The 16,631-nt window shown below is 32.9% G+C and overlaps 1 protein-coding gene across 17 annotated transcripts in view; it reads left to right on the forward strand.

Annotated features, from left to right (window-relative positions):
* ampd2b (adenosine monophosphate deaminase 2b) overlaps positions 1-16,631 on the forward strand; it is a 46,470-nt gene continuing 29,839 nt past the window's right edge. For 6 of the 17 annotated variants that reach the window (XR_015497926.1, XR_015497927.1, XM_087264671.1 and 3 more), the window contains exon 1: positions 7,184-7,260. Coding sequence is in view for 6 of the 17 variants with exons in the window: in XM_087264665.1 (XP_087120791.1) it covers positions 7,142-7,268 (127 nt within the window). In the remaining 11 variants the exon portion in view is untranslated. Of the gene's footprint in view, positions 226-7,126; positions 7,269-16,631 lie in introns of those variants that run through there. The other 11 variants (XR_015497925.1, XM_087264667.1, XM_087264668.1 and 8 more) reach the window with 3 other exon arrangements.

Below are 16,631 nucleotides of genomic sequence, written 5' to 3' on the forward strand. Positions count from 1 at the left end.
ATTTACACACAAACACAAACGTCTGAACATCTTAGTTACTGCAGAGAAAGCTGGACCGAGTGAAACCCCCCTTTCTCTGCCCCGCTGTGGAATCCGTGCCTTGACCAACCAGTGTTTTGTCGGTCTCTGGTGAATCTAAAGCCAAAATGTCTTCTAAACTGCCTTCAGGCAAACCTACATCCCCTTTCAGGAAGAGAGGAAGCCTGCAGTACACAGCCAGTGGAGGTAAGAAAAACACATGGGTTTATAAAATGTGAGTTAGAAATGATACATGTCATAACCTGTGCAGCTTATGTAGGAAAAATTGAGAGACCGCCTAAACATCTCAATTAACCTAACGTAAATTTACAATGTATAGTTGGACTTTGTTGTTTTTGTAAAGTACTGATGAAATTTGCTTCTAAATGTAAAATAAAAAATGTCGTTAAAATGTGAAGTAGTCAAAATAACAAAAAAGGTTCCCTGTTTTCATGTTTCTGTTTATTTTTAGACTACGCAATACCATTTTTAAATTTAACATAGAGTTAAGAAAAAGATTTTTGAATAACCTTGATTTTCAAACATTTTTTTTCTGACTGATTGTCATATAACAAACATAAAAAAGAGACAATGTTTGAAATTTGGATGAAATGTTACCACATCTTTACAGATGAAAACAAATATTAACATTTTACTCAAACACACACATCTTATAATTCTCAGTACATCCAGAGAACTCTGGTATTTCCTAGCATTCTCCCATTTTTTTTTCCATAGCTTTGTATTTGATTATAAATTCAGTATTTTATAATATTTTAAGTCAATTATTTCTTGCATTTGACTTTTATGTGCCATATGTTCAGCAGAGTTTCTGTAATCCAGCATCTGTTTAAAATAGAAAGTTTTGTACCTGTTGATTTAAAGCAAACTGCTGCAGCTTTTAGAACACTGTGCTCCTTTTTCCCCATCTCTTTCCCTCTCCCTTACATGGATCTACAGGCTTCAAATCTAATGCTTTACATAATGTTTTCTCTCTGTAGCTAAATAATAGCTCCCGGATATGTTTTTGATATTTCTCTGATGAGCAGAAAGCGGAAGGTTTTGATTATAATTGAATTGGCAGTACTTCACTGATGGGCTTTTAGACCTCTGTTTCTCAATTCATAAAAGGATTCATCCAGATGATGTTTCTGATTCAATTGCAAGAAAGCCAGACTAGAGAAATCAAACTGTGTCTGCTCCAGACCACATCCATAAACTGCGTGCAACACAATGTTTGTGGTCAGGCCAGCATTGCGTAAGGCTTACATAAGATCTGGTCCAAAAAAACACTTCACACCTCTTTCTTTCTCTTTTTTCTGAAAAATTGTGATTTTTATTCTGCGCTAGAAGCGACACATTCTGTTAGGCGTTGCATGTATGTGTTAGTTTGCTGTGCCTCTGATACTTTGGTGAAAACCTGAAAATGTGTGCATTTTTCGGTTGAGCGCAAAAGCAGATAGAGATAAATGCTGAGATGGATTTGCCTTGCTGCGACAGCATCATTTCAGCAGCCTGAGGCGGCAAATATCACCAAAAACCATCTTCACCACAGAGATGGAGTAATTATCTAAGCATGGAGGCTTGGCAGGTGGCATATTGTTGCTATCTTTCTGAGGAAAATGCAGCAGCATTCATTGAAATATTCTCTTGCTCACTCACTTGCAGCAGTATATTATAGTCTGTGCTCTGCTTTGAATGAAAAGCCCTTTAAATAGTCTTTACAGATTCTAAGACATGCAATATTTAAAATTCCTCTCACATTTCAGCCGCAATCAAGTGTCTGATTACTCAAAGCCTCGGTACGCTTTCGCTGTGGCTCATTTTTGACAGATTCTGCTTGATTTAAAACAGAGGCCACAGTGTAAACATGAGGACCAGCAAATAGTCCATCTTGCTATGAAAGAAATTACAGCTTTCAGGCACAGTCCAGTGTGTTTAATGATCCCGATCTACTCAGGAATGTGTTTGGGATTTGTTTTCTTGCAGTCTAAACTTGCCTGACCATTGGTTTATCTAATGGCATATAGGAATGATATTACAGTGCAGTTGGGTGCCATATCATACATATTTCCGATGATGTTGACTTGTAAATATGTTCTTTTTAGTAGTGTGCAATATTTAGTCATATTGTATTGGATGGAATTAAATTGTCATTAATTATAAATTATAATTAAGTCATAATTAAAATTCAATTTAATTATGTAAAATAATTACTGGTCGATGCAGTGGCGCAGTTGGTAGTGCTGTCACCTCACAGCAAGAAGCTGGTTCGAGCCTCGGCTGGGTCAGTTGGCGTTTCTGTGTGGAGTTTGCATGTTCTCTCTACGTTCGCGTGGGTTTTCTCTGGGTGCTCCAGTTTCCCCTACAGTCCAAAATTTTCTGTAGTGTATGAGCGTGAGTGAGTGTTTATGAATTTTTCCAGAGATGGGTTGCAGCTGGAAGGGCTTCCGCTGCGTAAAACATATGCTGGATAAGTTTGCGATTCATTCCGCTGTCTCAATGCCTGATTAATAAAAGGACTAAGCCGAAAAGAAAATGAATGAATGAATAAATAAAATAATAACCTTCATTTAACCAGGTTATTGAATTGAGAACAAGTTCTCATTTACAATGACGACCTGGCCAAGAAGCAACATAAAAAACAGATATGAAGCAGCAGGGACACAATAACAATTTCACAAATGCAGATAATAACATAAAAAACAAGGAAAAACTAAACATAAACAATATTAACTTGTTTGAATTTTTAAAGGATGATAGTGGAATAAAAGTGTTGAGCTTTAGGGTCTGATGCAGAAGACTCCAAGCATCAGCAGCAGGAAACTGAAAAGATGAGCGACCAAATGAAGTGCAAACGTTGGGTTTACAAAAGTTAATAAAACAACTTAAGTGCAGATTTTGACATGTTTTCTGTAAATATAGTGGAGTATTGCCAAAAAGAGTTTTGTAAATGAACAGAAACCAATGAGTTTGTTGACGTGATTGAGAAGAAGGCCTATTCAATAAAGAATACCGTTGACAATGATGAGTATTAAATTGCGCACCAGTAACAAAAGGAATTGCTGCATGGTAAATAACATCCAGTTTGTGAAGGGGAGTTTTTTAAGCTGATCTGTAAATTAAATCCCCATAATCCAAAATTGGTAATACTGTTTAATATGACCAAATGCTGCTTTAAAGAGTGGATTCCAGATTCCAAGATATTTGTAGCAGTCAACATAATCAAGGAGCTAATGAGGAAATTTAAGGACGAAACTTAACATGGTAAATTTCTATTAAAAAACACACATTTTGTTTTTATTAGTATTTAAAACTAAATAAAGACTGATAAAAGCGCGTTGGATGTTTAAAAAGCTGGCTCGCAGTGAAGTGCTGTAGTCAAATAACTAGATGTATAAGCGATGGTATCATAGATGTATGTAAGAATCGCCTGCAGCAGAAGCAATATTATTAACAAAAATGTAAAATAGACAGAAAAATACAATAAGGCAATTTTACTTAAATGCTCACAGGACTTACAACAATTTTTTTTTTCTGAAAAATGTAAAAAAATTAATAAATAAAAAAATAAAGAAAAGTATAATAAAACTAGTTTCCCTTTAAATTACTAAAGGGAAAATCACATTTGAAGATATTTTTGTCTTGTTTTAAAGATTGGAAAAACAAGACTTAAAATCTTTAAACTTATCTCAAAAAAATATTTAAAAACTTTAAAAATTCCAATAATATATATTGATAATAGCAAACAATCCAAAAATATTAAGGGATTTTTAAATTTGTTTTATTGCATTGTAAAAGTATTTATTTATTTTGTATATCTGCCACATTTCATTAATTGTGTGCAGTTTTTCATGGTATATGAAGTTTAGTATCAACAGAAGCACAATAATTTGTCATTATTTAAAATATTGATTAATATGTTATATTAATAATTATTCTTTATTTCACTTTTCTTTTGAATGTTTCGTTCTAATTACAGCATCATGGAGTACGAAATATAAATTACACTACAAATTATAGATTTTGACAGTTATAAACCTGACATTACACCTACATAAGCCATATCTCATGCAGTAGCATGCCATATCTCTTTATTTTGTTAACATTTTTCATCACACAAGCACGTCAGCTTGTGGCATCAAGGTTTATTGCCATCTTGCCATTGTTCTGTCTGCCTGTTTCTTTTCTGAATGTCTTTTTCTGTAACATTGTGCCCTCGATTCAATTTCTCAGCCCTTCTTTTTGGTCTTTCAGTTGCAGGATTTATACTGTAAGTCTACGTTTCATCTCCATTACACCACAACACACAACACATAATAAAAACACAGTTTCAAGCACAAGGTCCTCATCCTCCAGTTGTTGATTTTATTGAATGCCATGGATAATAACCGAGGTACCGCTCAGTTCCTATAACAAAGTAATTATAAATTCCCCTATATAGAAAAATAAAACAAACAGGTTTCTCTCCATTTTACAGACCTCTAATAACAAGCACTTTCAATTGAACTCCCCAGCAGTCAGGCAATGTACTGTATAATCATAGCTGTTTGTTTTGATTGCATTTATAGCCTCTACCTGACAAGTGTTTTCATGAGTCACTTGACTGTACACAGAGCAGATGTGTCATTCGGGACCCTGTCTGTGTTACATCATGCTAGTTTAATAACCTTTTCCTTCTTAACATAAAAGATGGACAAGATCGTCTAGATTGACCTTTGAGAAATGTGTTGTTTTTATAAGAATTATTATTAAAGGTATTGTTCACCCAAAAATGAAACAATTCTGTCATTGTTGACTCATCCTTTACATTTCTTTAACCCTTTATGAGTTTCTTATTTTTAACACACAAAAAAGTTATTATGAAAAAGGTTGGACTCTAAAATCTGTATCTCTTCATTTCTATTAGTTTTTCCAACTATCAAGTATGGAAGTTAAGAGTAATTTGTTTTTTAACGTTCTTCAAAATATATTTTGCGTGTGTTAACTCAAAAAGTGTTAAAATCACTTAAGGGTGAGTAAATGGTGAACTACCCCTTTAAACTATTGTTAAATAGGAACATGTCAGCTGGCAAAACACGTTTTTTGTTCATTTGTGCTGTTTATTTTGAATGAACTTGGTCAAAGTTCATATCTCAGCCTCCAGCTTTCTATCTATCTGTAGGTTTGAAATATTATTGGTTGAACTTTGACGCCTGTTGTGCCTCCTTAGCCTTCAGTGTGGTTTGAGGGAGAGGAAGGTTTCTGTAAAAAAGCCCTTTGACTGCCTTCCTCTCAGCCACCATTTTGCTGCTATTTAGAGTTGTTTACTTCAAGTCCATCAGCTAGTTACGTTTCAAGATTCACAGGCACTTCACCCATGAGGTAGGGGCATTGTAGATTTTTTAAACACCCTTTTGTTTTGACTATAGGTTAGTTAGAGTCTTATTTGGTGCGTTGGTACCTGAGTTTTGTTTATATATTTTAAGCATAGTAAGTTTATGACAGTGGGTTGGCAGTAGCTTTTGCCGCGGTCGTCAAATATAAATAAACAGTTTAGCCGGTGTCCATTAGGGGGAACCAGCGAGTCATTTTGCTTACCAAATATACTTCATGTTCATCATGTAAAATTCATTTACTGTATTCAGGGTTATTTGAGTTTATTAATTAAAACTAAAACCCTAACCATTTATGTAAAATAATACGTAAATATAAACAATTAATTTAAGATGGTTTTAAGAAAATATTTGTAATTTTCATTTATTTTTAATTAAAACTAAATTAACTAAATATAGAATATAATATAGTCATGTATACAATAACTAATACAAAAGTGATATCATAGTAAACCAAAACCTTTAACTTGGTATAGAATAAATGTTAACTGTAATAAACAAGTTCCTCTCAGTTGACATTAATGTATTTCTCATTTAGTTTGAATTAAAACAGAAAACTAAACTAATTAAAACAACAAATATACATTATAAAAAACTAATAATAAAATAGTTACATAGTGGAAACTCTGGATGTATTTCAAGATTTTAAATTAGTTGTTAAGTAGATATCATTGTTGCCTCACAGCAAGAAGGTCGCTGGTTCGAGTCCTGCTCCTGGCTGGTCAGTTCGCATTTCTTTGTGGAGTTTGCATGTTCTCCCAGAGTTCACATGGGTTTCCTCCGGGTGCTCCTGTTTCCCGAAGGAAAATGAATGAATGAAAGTGATTCCAACATAAAGTTAATACAAATTTGATTTAATTCAATAAATCAGTAGTGGAGTAAGAAATGATCATATGTATAATTGAATAAAATTTTTATGAATGAATTAAATATTTAAAAAATGCTTTAAATTAATTGAGCACGGCATTACATCCTAGAAACTAGCATATAATTTTATTACATTTATTAATGTTAATTTTATGAACATATGTTATGCATTTTTTGCATTCATTAATGCATATTCATTAATATTAATTCATTCACTGAAACTGTTGTAAAATTATTCACAATTAATTTAAGCAATTTATGTTTATTTATTCATAAAAAAAATAAATTTTACTTTATTCACATCCCCCACCTAAACAAAGGCCTTCAATCACATGAACAAATGAAAGCAGTAGATTTCCAGAGCCTTACAAAAGCCTCATCAGTGTGATCTTTGTTTCTCTGATGTCTTCATCAAAACCGGTGTCCTCCAAAAGAGAAGCCGGATTCAGGGATGCTATTGTTCCCTTTGATTAAACATGATCAAAAACACCTCTGAACACGACAACACGATTATTCACACTCCCTCCATACCAACAAAAACCACTCTATTTCTACACCAAAAGCTGAGATCAATATTTGACACAGATGATTTGGTGAGCAAGCATTGATAAACCCACTATCTTGATGACTGTTTAAACGGGCCAGTCTAGTTTCTACCGCTCTGACCTCCATTTCAGCTTCTGAGGGAGTCTCTCTTTCTCTATATCCCTTTCTCAAAACATCCTCCAGCATTTTCGCATACACTGCAGTCGAGCAAACGCATCACCGGGTGAAGGACAGGGGGGTTTAGAGAGACACTGTTTTATTCCAGTCTATTATGAGACAGCAGTGATGTTTCTAAACTCCCCCTGTCACTGCAGACCAGGTGGTACAGTCCAGCCATGTGTCAGGGATATTTAAATGAGAGGGGGGTGACAGTGGGCAGCCCAGACAGCTGGCAGGAACCAGGAAGAGGAGGGAGGGGAGACTGGATGCTCCGGCTCCATCAGCTGTGTTTACTGTATGTATGTATGTATGTATGTTGGACAGATTCAATCCCAAGCAAATGAATGAATGACATGTTTTGACTGTTGAGTGAGAAAGTGTAGCTTTGTGCTCTATCTGTTCTTATGTTTTCTTCTCTCTGTGACCTGCACTAGTTTGCTCTTATTCTTTCATCTGGGACGTTCATGGCTTTCTTTTTGTCCCGTGTTTGTCTCCATCCAGCCTTCAGCTGTGTTGCTGCTGTCAGCTCATGTTTGTCCCTTGGGAGTCATGGACTTGTGTGTGCGTGTGGCTGAAAGATGATGATGATGTGTGTGTGTGTGTGTGTGTGTGTTGTATTGATTGTCCTCTGTTTTGAAGGTGTTGTGGTCATCATTGTGTAGCTCTGTTTTACAGATGATAGATTAAGTGGATGGTTAAGAGAGTTCTATTGAAGGATGTGGTTTGTTTATATGAGGTTATAGAATGTGTCTGCTCAAAGTAAAAGAGGTTATGAGGCCTCGGGTTAAATCCTACTGGGAAATTCACATTAAGATGCTGTATGTGTCAAAGACTCAAAAATGTAAAATAAAATAAAATCAATCATGTTTGTTCTATAGAGAGCCGACTCTTATCATTTTGATTAGCATTGTTTCTTTTGGGTTGTGCAGTTCAATTCACAGAATTTATGCAAAGTATACAAACTTGCTAACTTTTTTGGTCACATCCATAACGCATGTTTATTTTCCTCATTTAATATCAAAAACATGTTTACAGATTGATATTTTTCTGATCCCATTACTTTGTGGTTAGTTGTTTAAAAAAATAAACAGATGTTTCAATATAATGTTAAAATATATTTTCTCTGTGAACCTGTTTAGAATTTTTACAAATGTCACATCCACAAAGCTGTAATTGCTCAATTATACTATAAGACTACATATTTTTAGTGTGTTGTGACTAGTCTTGGATTACTTTGAGATTACATTTGACCTAACTCAACTATTTTTTGGACCTTGGATTACTTTGAGATTACATTTGATCTAACTCGACTATTTTTTGGATCTTGGGTTATTTTTAGATTACATTTGAACTAAGTGACTGTATTTTGGATCTTGGATTATTTTTAGATTACATTTTAACTAAGTTACTGTATTTTGGATCTTGGATTGCTTTTAGATTACTTTTGACCTAACTTGACTGTATTTTGGATCTTGGATTACTTTTAAATTGCATTTGACCTAACACTGTATTTTGGATCTTGGATCACTTTTAGATTACATTTGACCTAACTCGAGTACTGTATTTTTTGAAACTTGAATTACTTTTATATTACATTTGACCTAACTCGACTATTTTTTAAATCTTGGATTACTTTTAGATTACATTTGACCTTAAATTACTGTATTTTGGATCTTGGATTACTTTTAGATTACATTTGACCTAAGTTACTGTATTTTGGATCTTGGATTACTTTTAAATTACATTTGACCTAAGTTACTGTATTTTGGATCTTGGATTACTTTTAGATTACACTTGACCTAAGTTACTGTATTTTGGATCTTGGATTACTTTTAGATTACATTTGACCTAAGTTACTGTATTTTGGATCTTGGATTACTTTTAGATTACATTTGACCTAAGTTACTGTATTTTGGATCTTGGATTACTTTTAGATTACATTTGACCCAAGTTACTGTATTTTGGATTTTGGATCACTTTTAGATTACTTTTGATCTGACTCAACTATTTTTTTGGATCTTGGATTACTTTTAAATTACATTTGACCTAACACTGTATTTTAGATCTTGGATCACTTTTAGATTACATTTGACCTTAAGTTACTGTATTTTGGATCTTGGATTACTTTTAGATTACACTTGACCTAAGTTACTGTATTTTGGATCTAGGATTACTTTTAGATTACATTTGATCCAAGTTACTGTATTTTGGATCTTGGATTACTTTTAGATTACATTTGACCCAAGTTACTGTATTTTGGATTTTGGATCACTTTTAGATTACTTTGATCTGACTCAACTATTTTTTTTTTATCTTGGACTACTTTTAAATTACATTTGACCTTACACTGTATTTAAGATCTTGGATCACTTTTAGATTACATTTGACCTTAAGTTACTGTATTTTTTGGATCTTGGATTACTTTTAGATTACACTTGACCTAAGTTACTGTATTTTGGATCTTGGATTACTTTTAGATTACATTTGACCCAAGTTACTGTATTTTGGATCTTGGATTACTTTTAGATTACTTTTGACCTAACTTGATTTTTTGTTTTGATTTGTCCTCAGATTCAGAAGCATGGGTTGCAAATAAACACATTCACAGCCATTTTGTGCTGTAAATTTATAAAGAAGGATAGAAAGATAATGTACAGAGGATTGGAATATTTTGTGTATAAATACAGTGTACAGCTGTAAAGTTACTAGGTTATTGAAATATAATAATCTGTTTACTAGTACAGATTTTTTCAGAATCTGATCTGCTATTGCAAAAACAACTATATTATATTTTGGTGGCCAATCTCATTTGTATCGAAATGCTGTACAAAGTTTTTACGTTGTCCAAAACATGAAAAATTGTGCAAAACTGTACAGACTGTAGGTCATTAATCTAATGTGATGAAGTGGAAGATACAATATGTATTTGAGTAAAGCGTTTTCTTGAAGAAGATAAATGCAAAACTGGACTGAATTTTATCCATTGTTTGAATGTTTTTTTTGTTTGCTATTGATTTATCTCGTGATTGACAGGTTTTCTCAATCTTGTAGCTGTAATATTCAATTATAAATCATTGTATTACTAATAATAATACACAGATATATCCTTTATAATAAACAATGCAATATTCCATTAAAAACATGATTACATAGTGATTTTAAACATGTGCATTGGGCTCTGGGATTTCACATTAAAGTTATATGTGTTTAGTTTTATGCTGTAAATGGAGGCTGCGTCTCTACTCTTGACAGATGCAGGTTGTTGTTAGGTCGTGTGAGGTATTCAGTGAACACAGGGATGCAGCATCAGGTTCCCATGGTGACGGCAACTGGCTCTGTTTGGTAACCGTCATCCTTAGCGTGGCTCCGTTTTGATCAGGGTTCATATGAAATATGTCACCGTATCAGTTTAGACATCAGATATTAGGCATGGTTATGTAAGACTTCACTCAATGTTTTATGTGTATGGAACATCTGTGGCAGTAATTGATCTAAAATTAGTTCTTGTATACTGAAATACTTAATAATTATAAGTTATGTGAAATATTAAATGTGTATACAATCACTTAAACACCTGAGGACGAAATATGTTTTTAAATGTTGTTGAAACAATGCTGAATCAGGTTTCATTTATTTGATCAAAAGCACAGTAAAATATGCTGCTATTACAATTTAGAACATCTGATTTTTAGTTACTCCAGGATTTAGCAGGTCCAATGATTTTTGAGATCAAAAAATAAACATTATACAACATTTTTGTGTACTTTCTCAGCAAACCAGAGAGTAGTATTTTATAATGGCGGAAGTTTTGAAAAAAATTGTTACAAATCTGTATTTTTTTTTAAAAGTAATGTTCTAGCAAACATGTACTTTTTTTTCTTTAGTATATTTATATATATAAATTGTTCCTATGGTTTAATGCTGAACTTTCAGTGTCTTCAGTGTCGCATATTGCTGCAGAAATCATTCTAATATGTTGTTTTTGTAATTAATTATACAGTTAAAAATTACATAGTAATAGTAAAAGTCTCATGTGAGATATGCAGATGTATATAAATAATGTACAGTATATATGGTCAAGTTTTATATTAGGTGACAATAATTACTTCATTGATGCCTATTTGTTTTGGCAATGTCTTTAAATAATTAATTATTTAGGCCTATATAATCAAACATTTATTATTATGTACAATAATTAAGACATAAAATGAGAAAGTAAAATATAATCAACAATGAAAATGTACATGAAAATGTAAATGAAAAAGCTTATTTATTGACTATCTTAGTCCTATCACTTTAAAATAACAAACACTGTACAAATCTCTATATTTAGGCTAAAACACTTTATTTATTTATTAATTTATTTGTTTATTTATTTGTGTATGAAAGCATGTATGTTTGTATCTCTTTAATTTTAATTTCCCAAATGAATCCTCATTGCACTTAACAACTTTACAGTGATATTAAAGCTTGTTAACAAGTTTTTAATGATTAATGAAGGAATTTTAATGCTTTGTTTTATTTTTAATCTTCATTTACAAGTAGCAGAGTATTTACAGCTACTGTGTATTTCTGTCCATTCGGCATATAGCAGCAAACTGATTTTACACCTAAAAACATGTTCTTAATCCCTTAGTGCTGTGACGGCACCACACGTCATGTTAATGGTCCTTTTGAAGTGTCACCCACTGTACATATATGTTAGTGTATGGTTATTACATTTAAACTATTTGCATTTTATTAACATTTGTAATTACACTGTTTACATCACCCCTAACCAGGGCTTTACATTAACAACTCGCCAGATGCGGGTAGATTTCAGCTCTGGCGGGTTAGACAGACTCCTCCACTAGCCACTTTGGCTGGTTGGAAATCATTTTAAAATTGTAGTTTTCTTAAAAGCAGGGTTCGACAATAAGCATGGCCCAATATTCGTTCAAATGTGATCTTAGAATTGAGAAGCAGCACGACTGACAAAAACAACTGTGTTCGCGCGCGAGCAAAAGAATGGTGAATCAATACAGAATGAGAGCATGATCACTCACTAACAGCTGATGTGATGCGCACAACTGTTAAAAAGCGCGCACGCTCCCGTTAACTTGCGCCAAGCAACCATGCCTAGAGGAAGCATAGTGCAACTAGTGCGATTGGTTTTCTTTGAAATAGACTGGACAAAAAGCGATGATCGTGCACACACAGTCCTGCTGCTTTCAAGAGCTCAAGGTTGGAAAAAAAATACACATATTCTTTTGTAAGCAGCAGCAGTCACTGCTTTCATTATGGTTTATTCATATTTTTTTACTGTAACATTGCTTTAATGGGAGATTACTCCCCGTTTATGTGTAGTTCACTGGTGATCTTGGACTTTTAGCCAGGACAGAGTACTGTGCATATTTTAGATATATGACAATAATTCTTTTTTTTAATGTAATGTTTTTTTTTTTCAAGTTTTGTTTTTTTCAAGTTTTGTTATTAGTATCAATAATCAGTAGCTCGTTTTGATCTTATAAAGCAAAATAATCTATCTGTGCAAAATAAATAGTATTTACAACATTATTACCAATATTTCACAACATAGGAACGGGTAATAATTTAGTTTTGCTCGTATATGTTTTGGTTTTGACACCTAAAGTGCTTTTAGCCATTGACTCTCACATTCACTGTAAAAATGCTGGGGTTCTACACAAGCAGTTTGTTGTGGGACAACATGAAGGAATTTAGTTTTGGTATTAGTTTTTTACAAATTTACATGGATTGAACATGAAACAATTAAGTTGTCGCAAAAAAATGAAGAATTGTGTTGTTTCAGATCATTTTAATGAAGTAGTTTGAACTAAAACATCAAATGTCATTTTTTCTGTAATATTCTACTAAACTAAAAGACATCTACTGTACATGTTGTTTGAGATGAGGGTGAATAAATTACCTGCATATGTAGATTTTTGGAGTAAACTATGACTGACCACCTGGGTAAAGTTGTGCAAATGATAATAAAGCATTTTATTCAAGATGATTTGAATTAGCAAGTGATTTCTAAAAGTAATTTAAGCCAGCTTTTTGATCAATGGTCTGGTCTTTGACCTGATCTCATGTGTCACGGGGCTGTTGGTCATTCTTATCTTTCAGCTTCATATCTCACTACACTGATCATTCGCTTCTCCCATTCATAAATACATGACATTTATAAAGCCTCTTTCTAGACTGTTTGTTTACCATCACAATCAATATCTCCATTAGCTGGGTTTTTGCAGTTGTGCAATACTGCGGTTGAAGCCTCAGTCGTACTCAGATGAGGTCAGATGCTCAGTTCGCTTTTCAGTGCTTTTCTGCTGATCCTGTGTATGAAGGGGATGCTGGTTATGTAACAAGCACTGAACTCCCAAAATAACAGCCATGAGAAGATTATACACAAGCCAGTGGATGTATCAGTCTCCCCTTCTGGCTTTATGATGCACTGTGCACATTTAATTTACAGTCTAGTTTGTTTTGAATTGATGTGGTATTTAGTACTACAGTGTAGAATTTAAAAACCTTGCAGCCATAATAATAAAATACAAATGTAAACATAAATATTAGATTTTAAAAAGTACTTTTTTACAAGAAAGAAATTACAGTTTAAACTTATAAATCCAGCTTTACACTGCTACTAATATGTGTACTATTAAGATATATTGACAGCCACTATAGTACAAGTTGTTTGCTCAGTCTGAAGTAAAATACTAGTGTGTACAGTAGATTAAAGGTGCCTGGAGTCATTGAATGTAACTGTATTGAGAAACACAGTTTGAACTCACAGCTGTCGCCTCACAGCAAGTAGGTTGCAGGTTCAAGCCTCGGCTGGGTCAGTTGGCATTACTGTGTGGAGTTTCCATGTTCACCCCGTATTCACATGGGTTTCCTCCGGGTGCTTCGGTTTCCCCCACAAGTCCAAAGACATGCGCTGTAAGTGAATTGGGTAAGCTAAATTGTCTGTAGTGTGTATGTGTGTGAATGTGAGAGTGTACTGTATAGGTGTTTCCCAGAGATGGGTTGCAGCTGGAAGGGCATCCACTGCGTAAAACATATGCTGGATAAGTTGGCGGTTCATTGCACTGTGGCAACCCCAGATTAATGAAGGGATTAAGGCGAAAAGAAAATAAATGACTGAATGTGCGTTTAAAGTTTTTGTTTTTAATTACTTCTGAATTAATTATTATCTCAAAATTTATTAGTATGTTTTAACAGTATTTTACTGTAAAATTATATATATATTTTTTTGTTTTGGCTTGTTATTTTCCAGCTTTTTCAGTAAAGAAACTTTAACTAACTAACATATTTTAACAGCATTTATACTGTATTTTACATTTAAAATTTGAATATTTATTGCAGTGTATACTGTATATTAATAAAATATATATTTTTTTAAAATGTATTTGAACATAGAAATTTGATATTTATATTAGGGATGCACTGATACAATGTTTTTTAGAACCAATCCGATACCAAAATTTCAGTGTATCGGCCGATATAGATACTGATATCTGATTCGAGTGCAGTTATTATACATTTATTACAATTTCTATACCTATGAGAAATAGAAACCCAATTAATATCTCTTCTGTTGGACACAGTGCACTACATATAGACTACTTTATTATAAAGAAGAACGATGTCTATAAATATAATGTTAAACCTTCCATTATTTTTCAAAAACAAAAACTTTTATTATTAAACTTGTTTTCTTTAAAAACAATGTTTGTATGTGTATTTAGGGACATACAATATGTTCACTTGAAATGATGTTTATTTATTTAACACTTTTACAATGTAGATTGTGTCAAAGCAGCTTAACATAAACATTCTAGTAAATTGAAAGTGTTTGTATTGAAAATATTATCTTAAAGACATTCACTGTACCTATGTGTAATTGTCGCTGCCTTTAGAATTATACATCTAGCCTCAATTATAAAGAAATTAAGTTTATAGTTTTTTTATTTATCAGTTAAATAAACATATGCATAAAACATCTATTTTCTATTTTCTGTTATTTGTAATTTCAGTTTTAAAAAGTCTGCTTTTTAAAGGTCTGCTCCTATGTTCTAGTCAATTCTATTCAAACCTCGTTATTATTAAAATGCATAGCACTTTCAATGTCTTTAAAGAACTGCATAAAAAGGATGTGACTTGCTCCAAGTGACTTGCTTCACTTCCACTATGGGAAAACTAGGCATTGATAAATATAATTTATTTTTCTTTAAGTCATTTGTTAAAAAAAATTATAATACACTACAAGTAGTTCTATTATTTGTCAACTCTTTTATTGTGATATTACAGTGTGATACTTGACTCTTTCTCTTTTTAAAAACAATGTGCTGAAAACACATCAAAGTCTGTTTTACACATGTCATGTACTGTAGTATCTGTTTGAGCATTGTGAGCTAAAGCACAACATGATGGAAAACTCTGTCAACATTGTTTTTGTCAGCTTTGTTAGTGGTTTAACAATAATTTAAACAACAATTAGTAATAGAATCAAATGTTCCCTATTGCATTTAAGCATTTTGCAATACATTACTCTACATTAATAACGGCTTCTGTTTACATTATAGCAGATATGCTTAAACTTTTGTTGTATATAACTCCAGTTTAAGGACAATAAATGGAAAATGCTTAAAATGTACTCACAATTCTGGAATGAGTCATGTATACTACTGTTTACAACATGTGTACTCCAGTTTTATATTAAACGCTTTTTTGTTTTAAGTCTCTTATGGTCATTATGAAAGCATCATTACTCTTTTCTACGTTTTTACATGATCTTTCAAAAATCATTATAATGAATCTGATAATGTATAATATATATTTTGACTTTATTTCTGATTAAATAAATTCAGCATTAGTTAACAAATTAGGCTCAATGCTCATCAAAAATCCAAACAGAATCTCTTGCCATAGTCATGTTGTCAAAAAAGTCTTTTACATTAGTTTGCAGTAAAGTGAGAAACACGTAGGCATGATTATGTGGAGGTAGAAGTGTGATTATTATAAGTGTGTTATCGATGCTTGTGTGCTAATGAACTGTCATTGTTATAATGAATCCACCATCTGGACCTGTGAAAAAGCCAGACAGATTTTAGCAGCGAGTTCAATATCGTTAATTACCTTCAATAAACTCAGCGATAAGTCTGTTGCACATTAACTTTGCCAGAGCAGTAAAACAGTAAAGCATCATGTAAACTGTTGTTGAACCAGGGTCAGTTTAACATGATTCCAGCATAAGATGATTGGGCATATCCTGTGATGCTTAACTTTAAATTATTCAGTTCTGCTGCTCTCGTTTGTGTTTGAGCACTGTTGATAATTATAGTAATTAGTGATTGAGTCCAAGCAGATGGACGGATGAGAATGTGTGCATTACATCAAATGGCAATGATATAACCAAGTCTTTGTCCTTGAGATTAATGGTAAAGCTCTAGAAGGGGAAAAACAACAGATGCGACTCAAGTTTGTGTGTTGAGAAAGTGTTGTGTTCTCAACAGCTGCTGAGTTTAATGGCAAAATAATATATTAATGCTCCAACTGAAACTGTGTTTATTTTTTCACTGCACTTTTTTTGCAAACTAGTCTGAAAAATGTACATCTACACGTTTTCTGAAGTATATTTCTGGCATCTGGCAGAAAAGGTCT

Source organism: Danio rerio, chromosome 8 (genome assembly GCF_052040795.2).
Source record: "Danio rerio strain M-AB ecotype USA chromosome 8, GRCz13ab, whole genome shotgun sequence".
NCBI classification, from domain to species: Eukaryota; Metazoa; Chordata; class Actinopteri; order Cypriniformes; family Danionidae; genus Danio; species Danio rerio.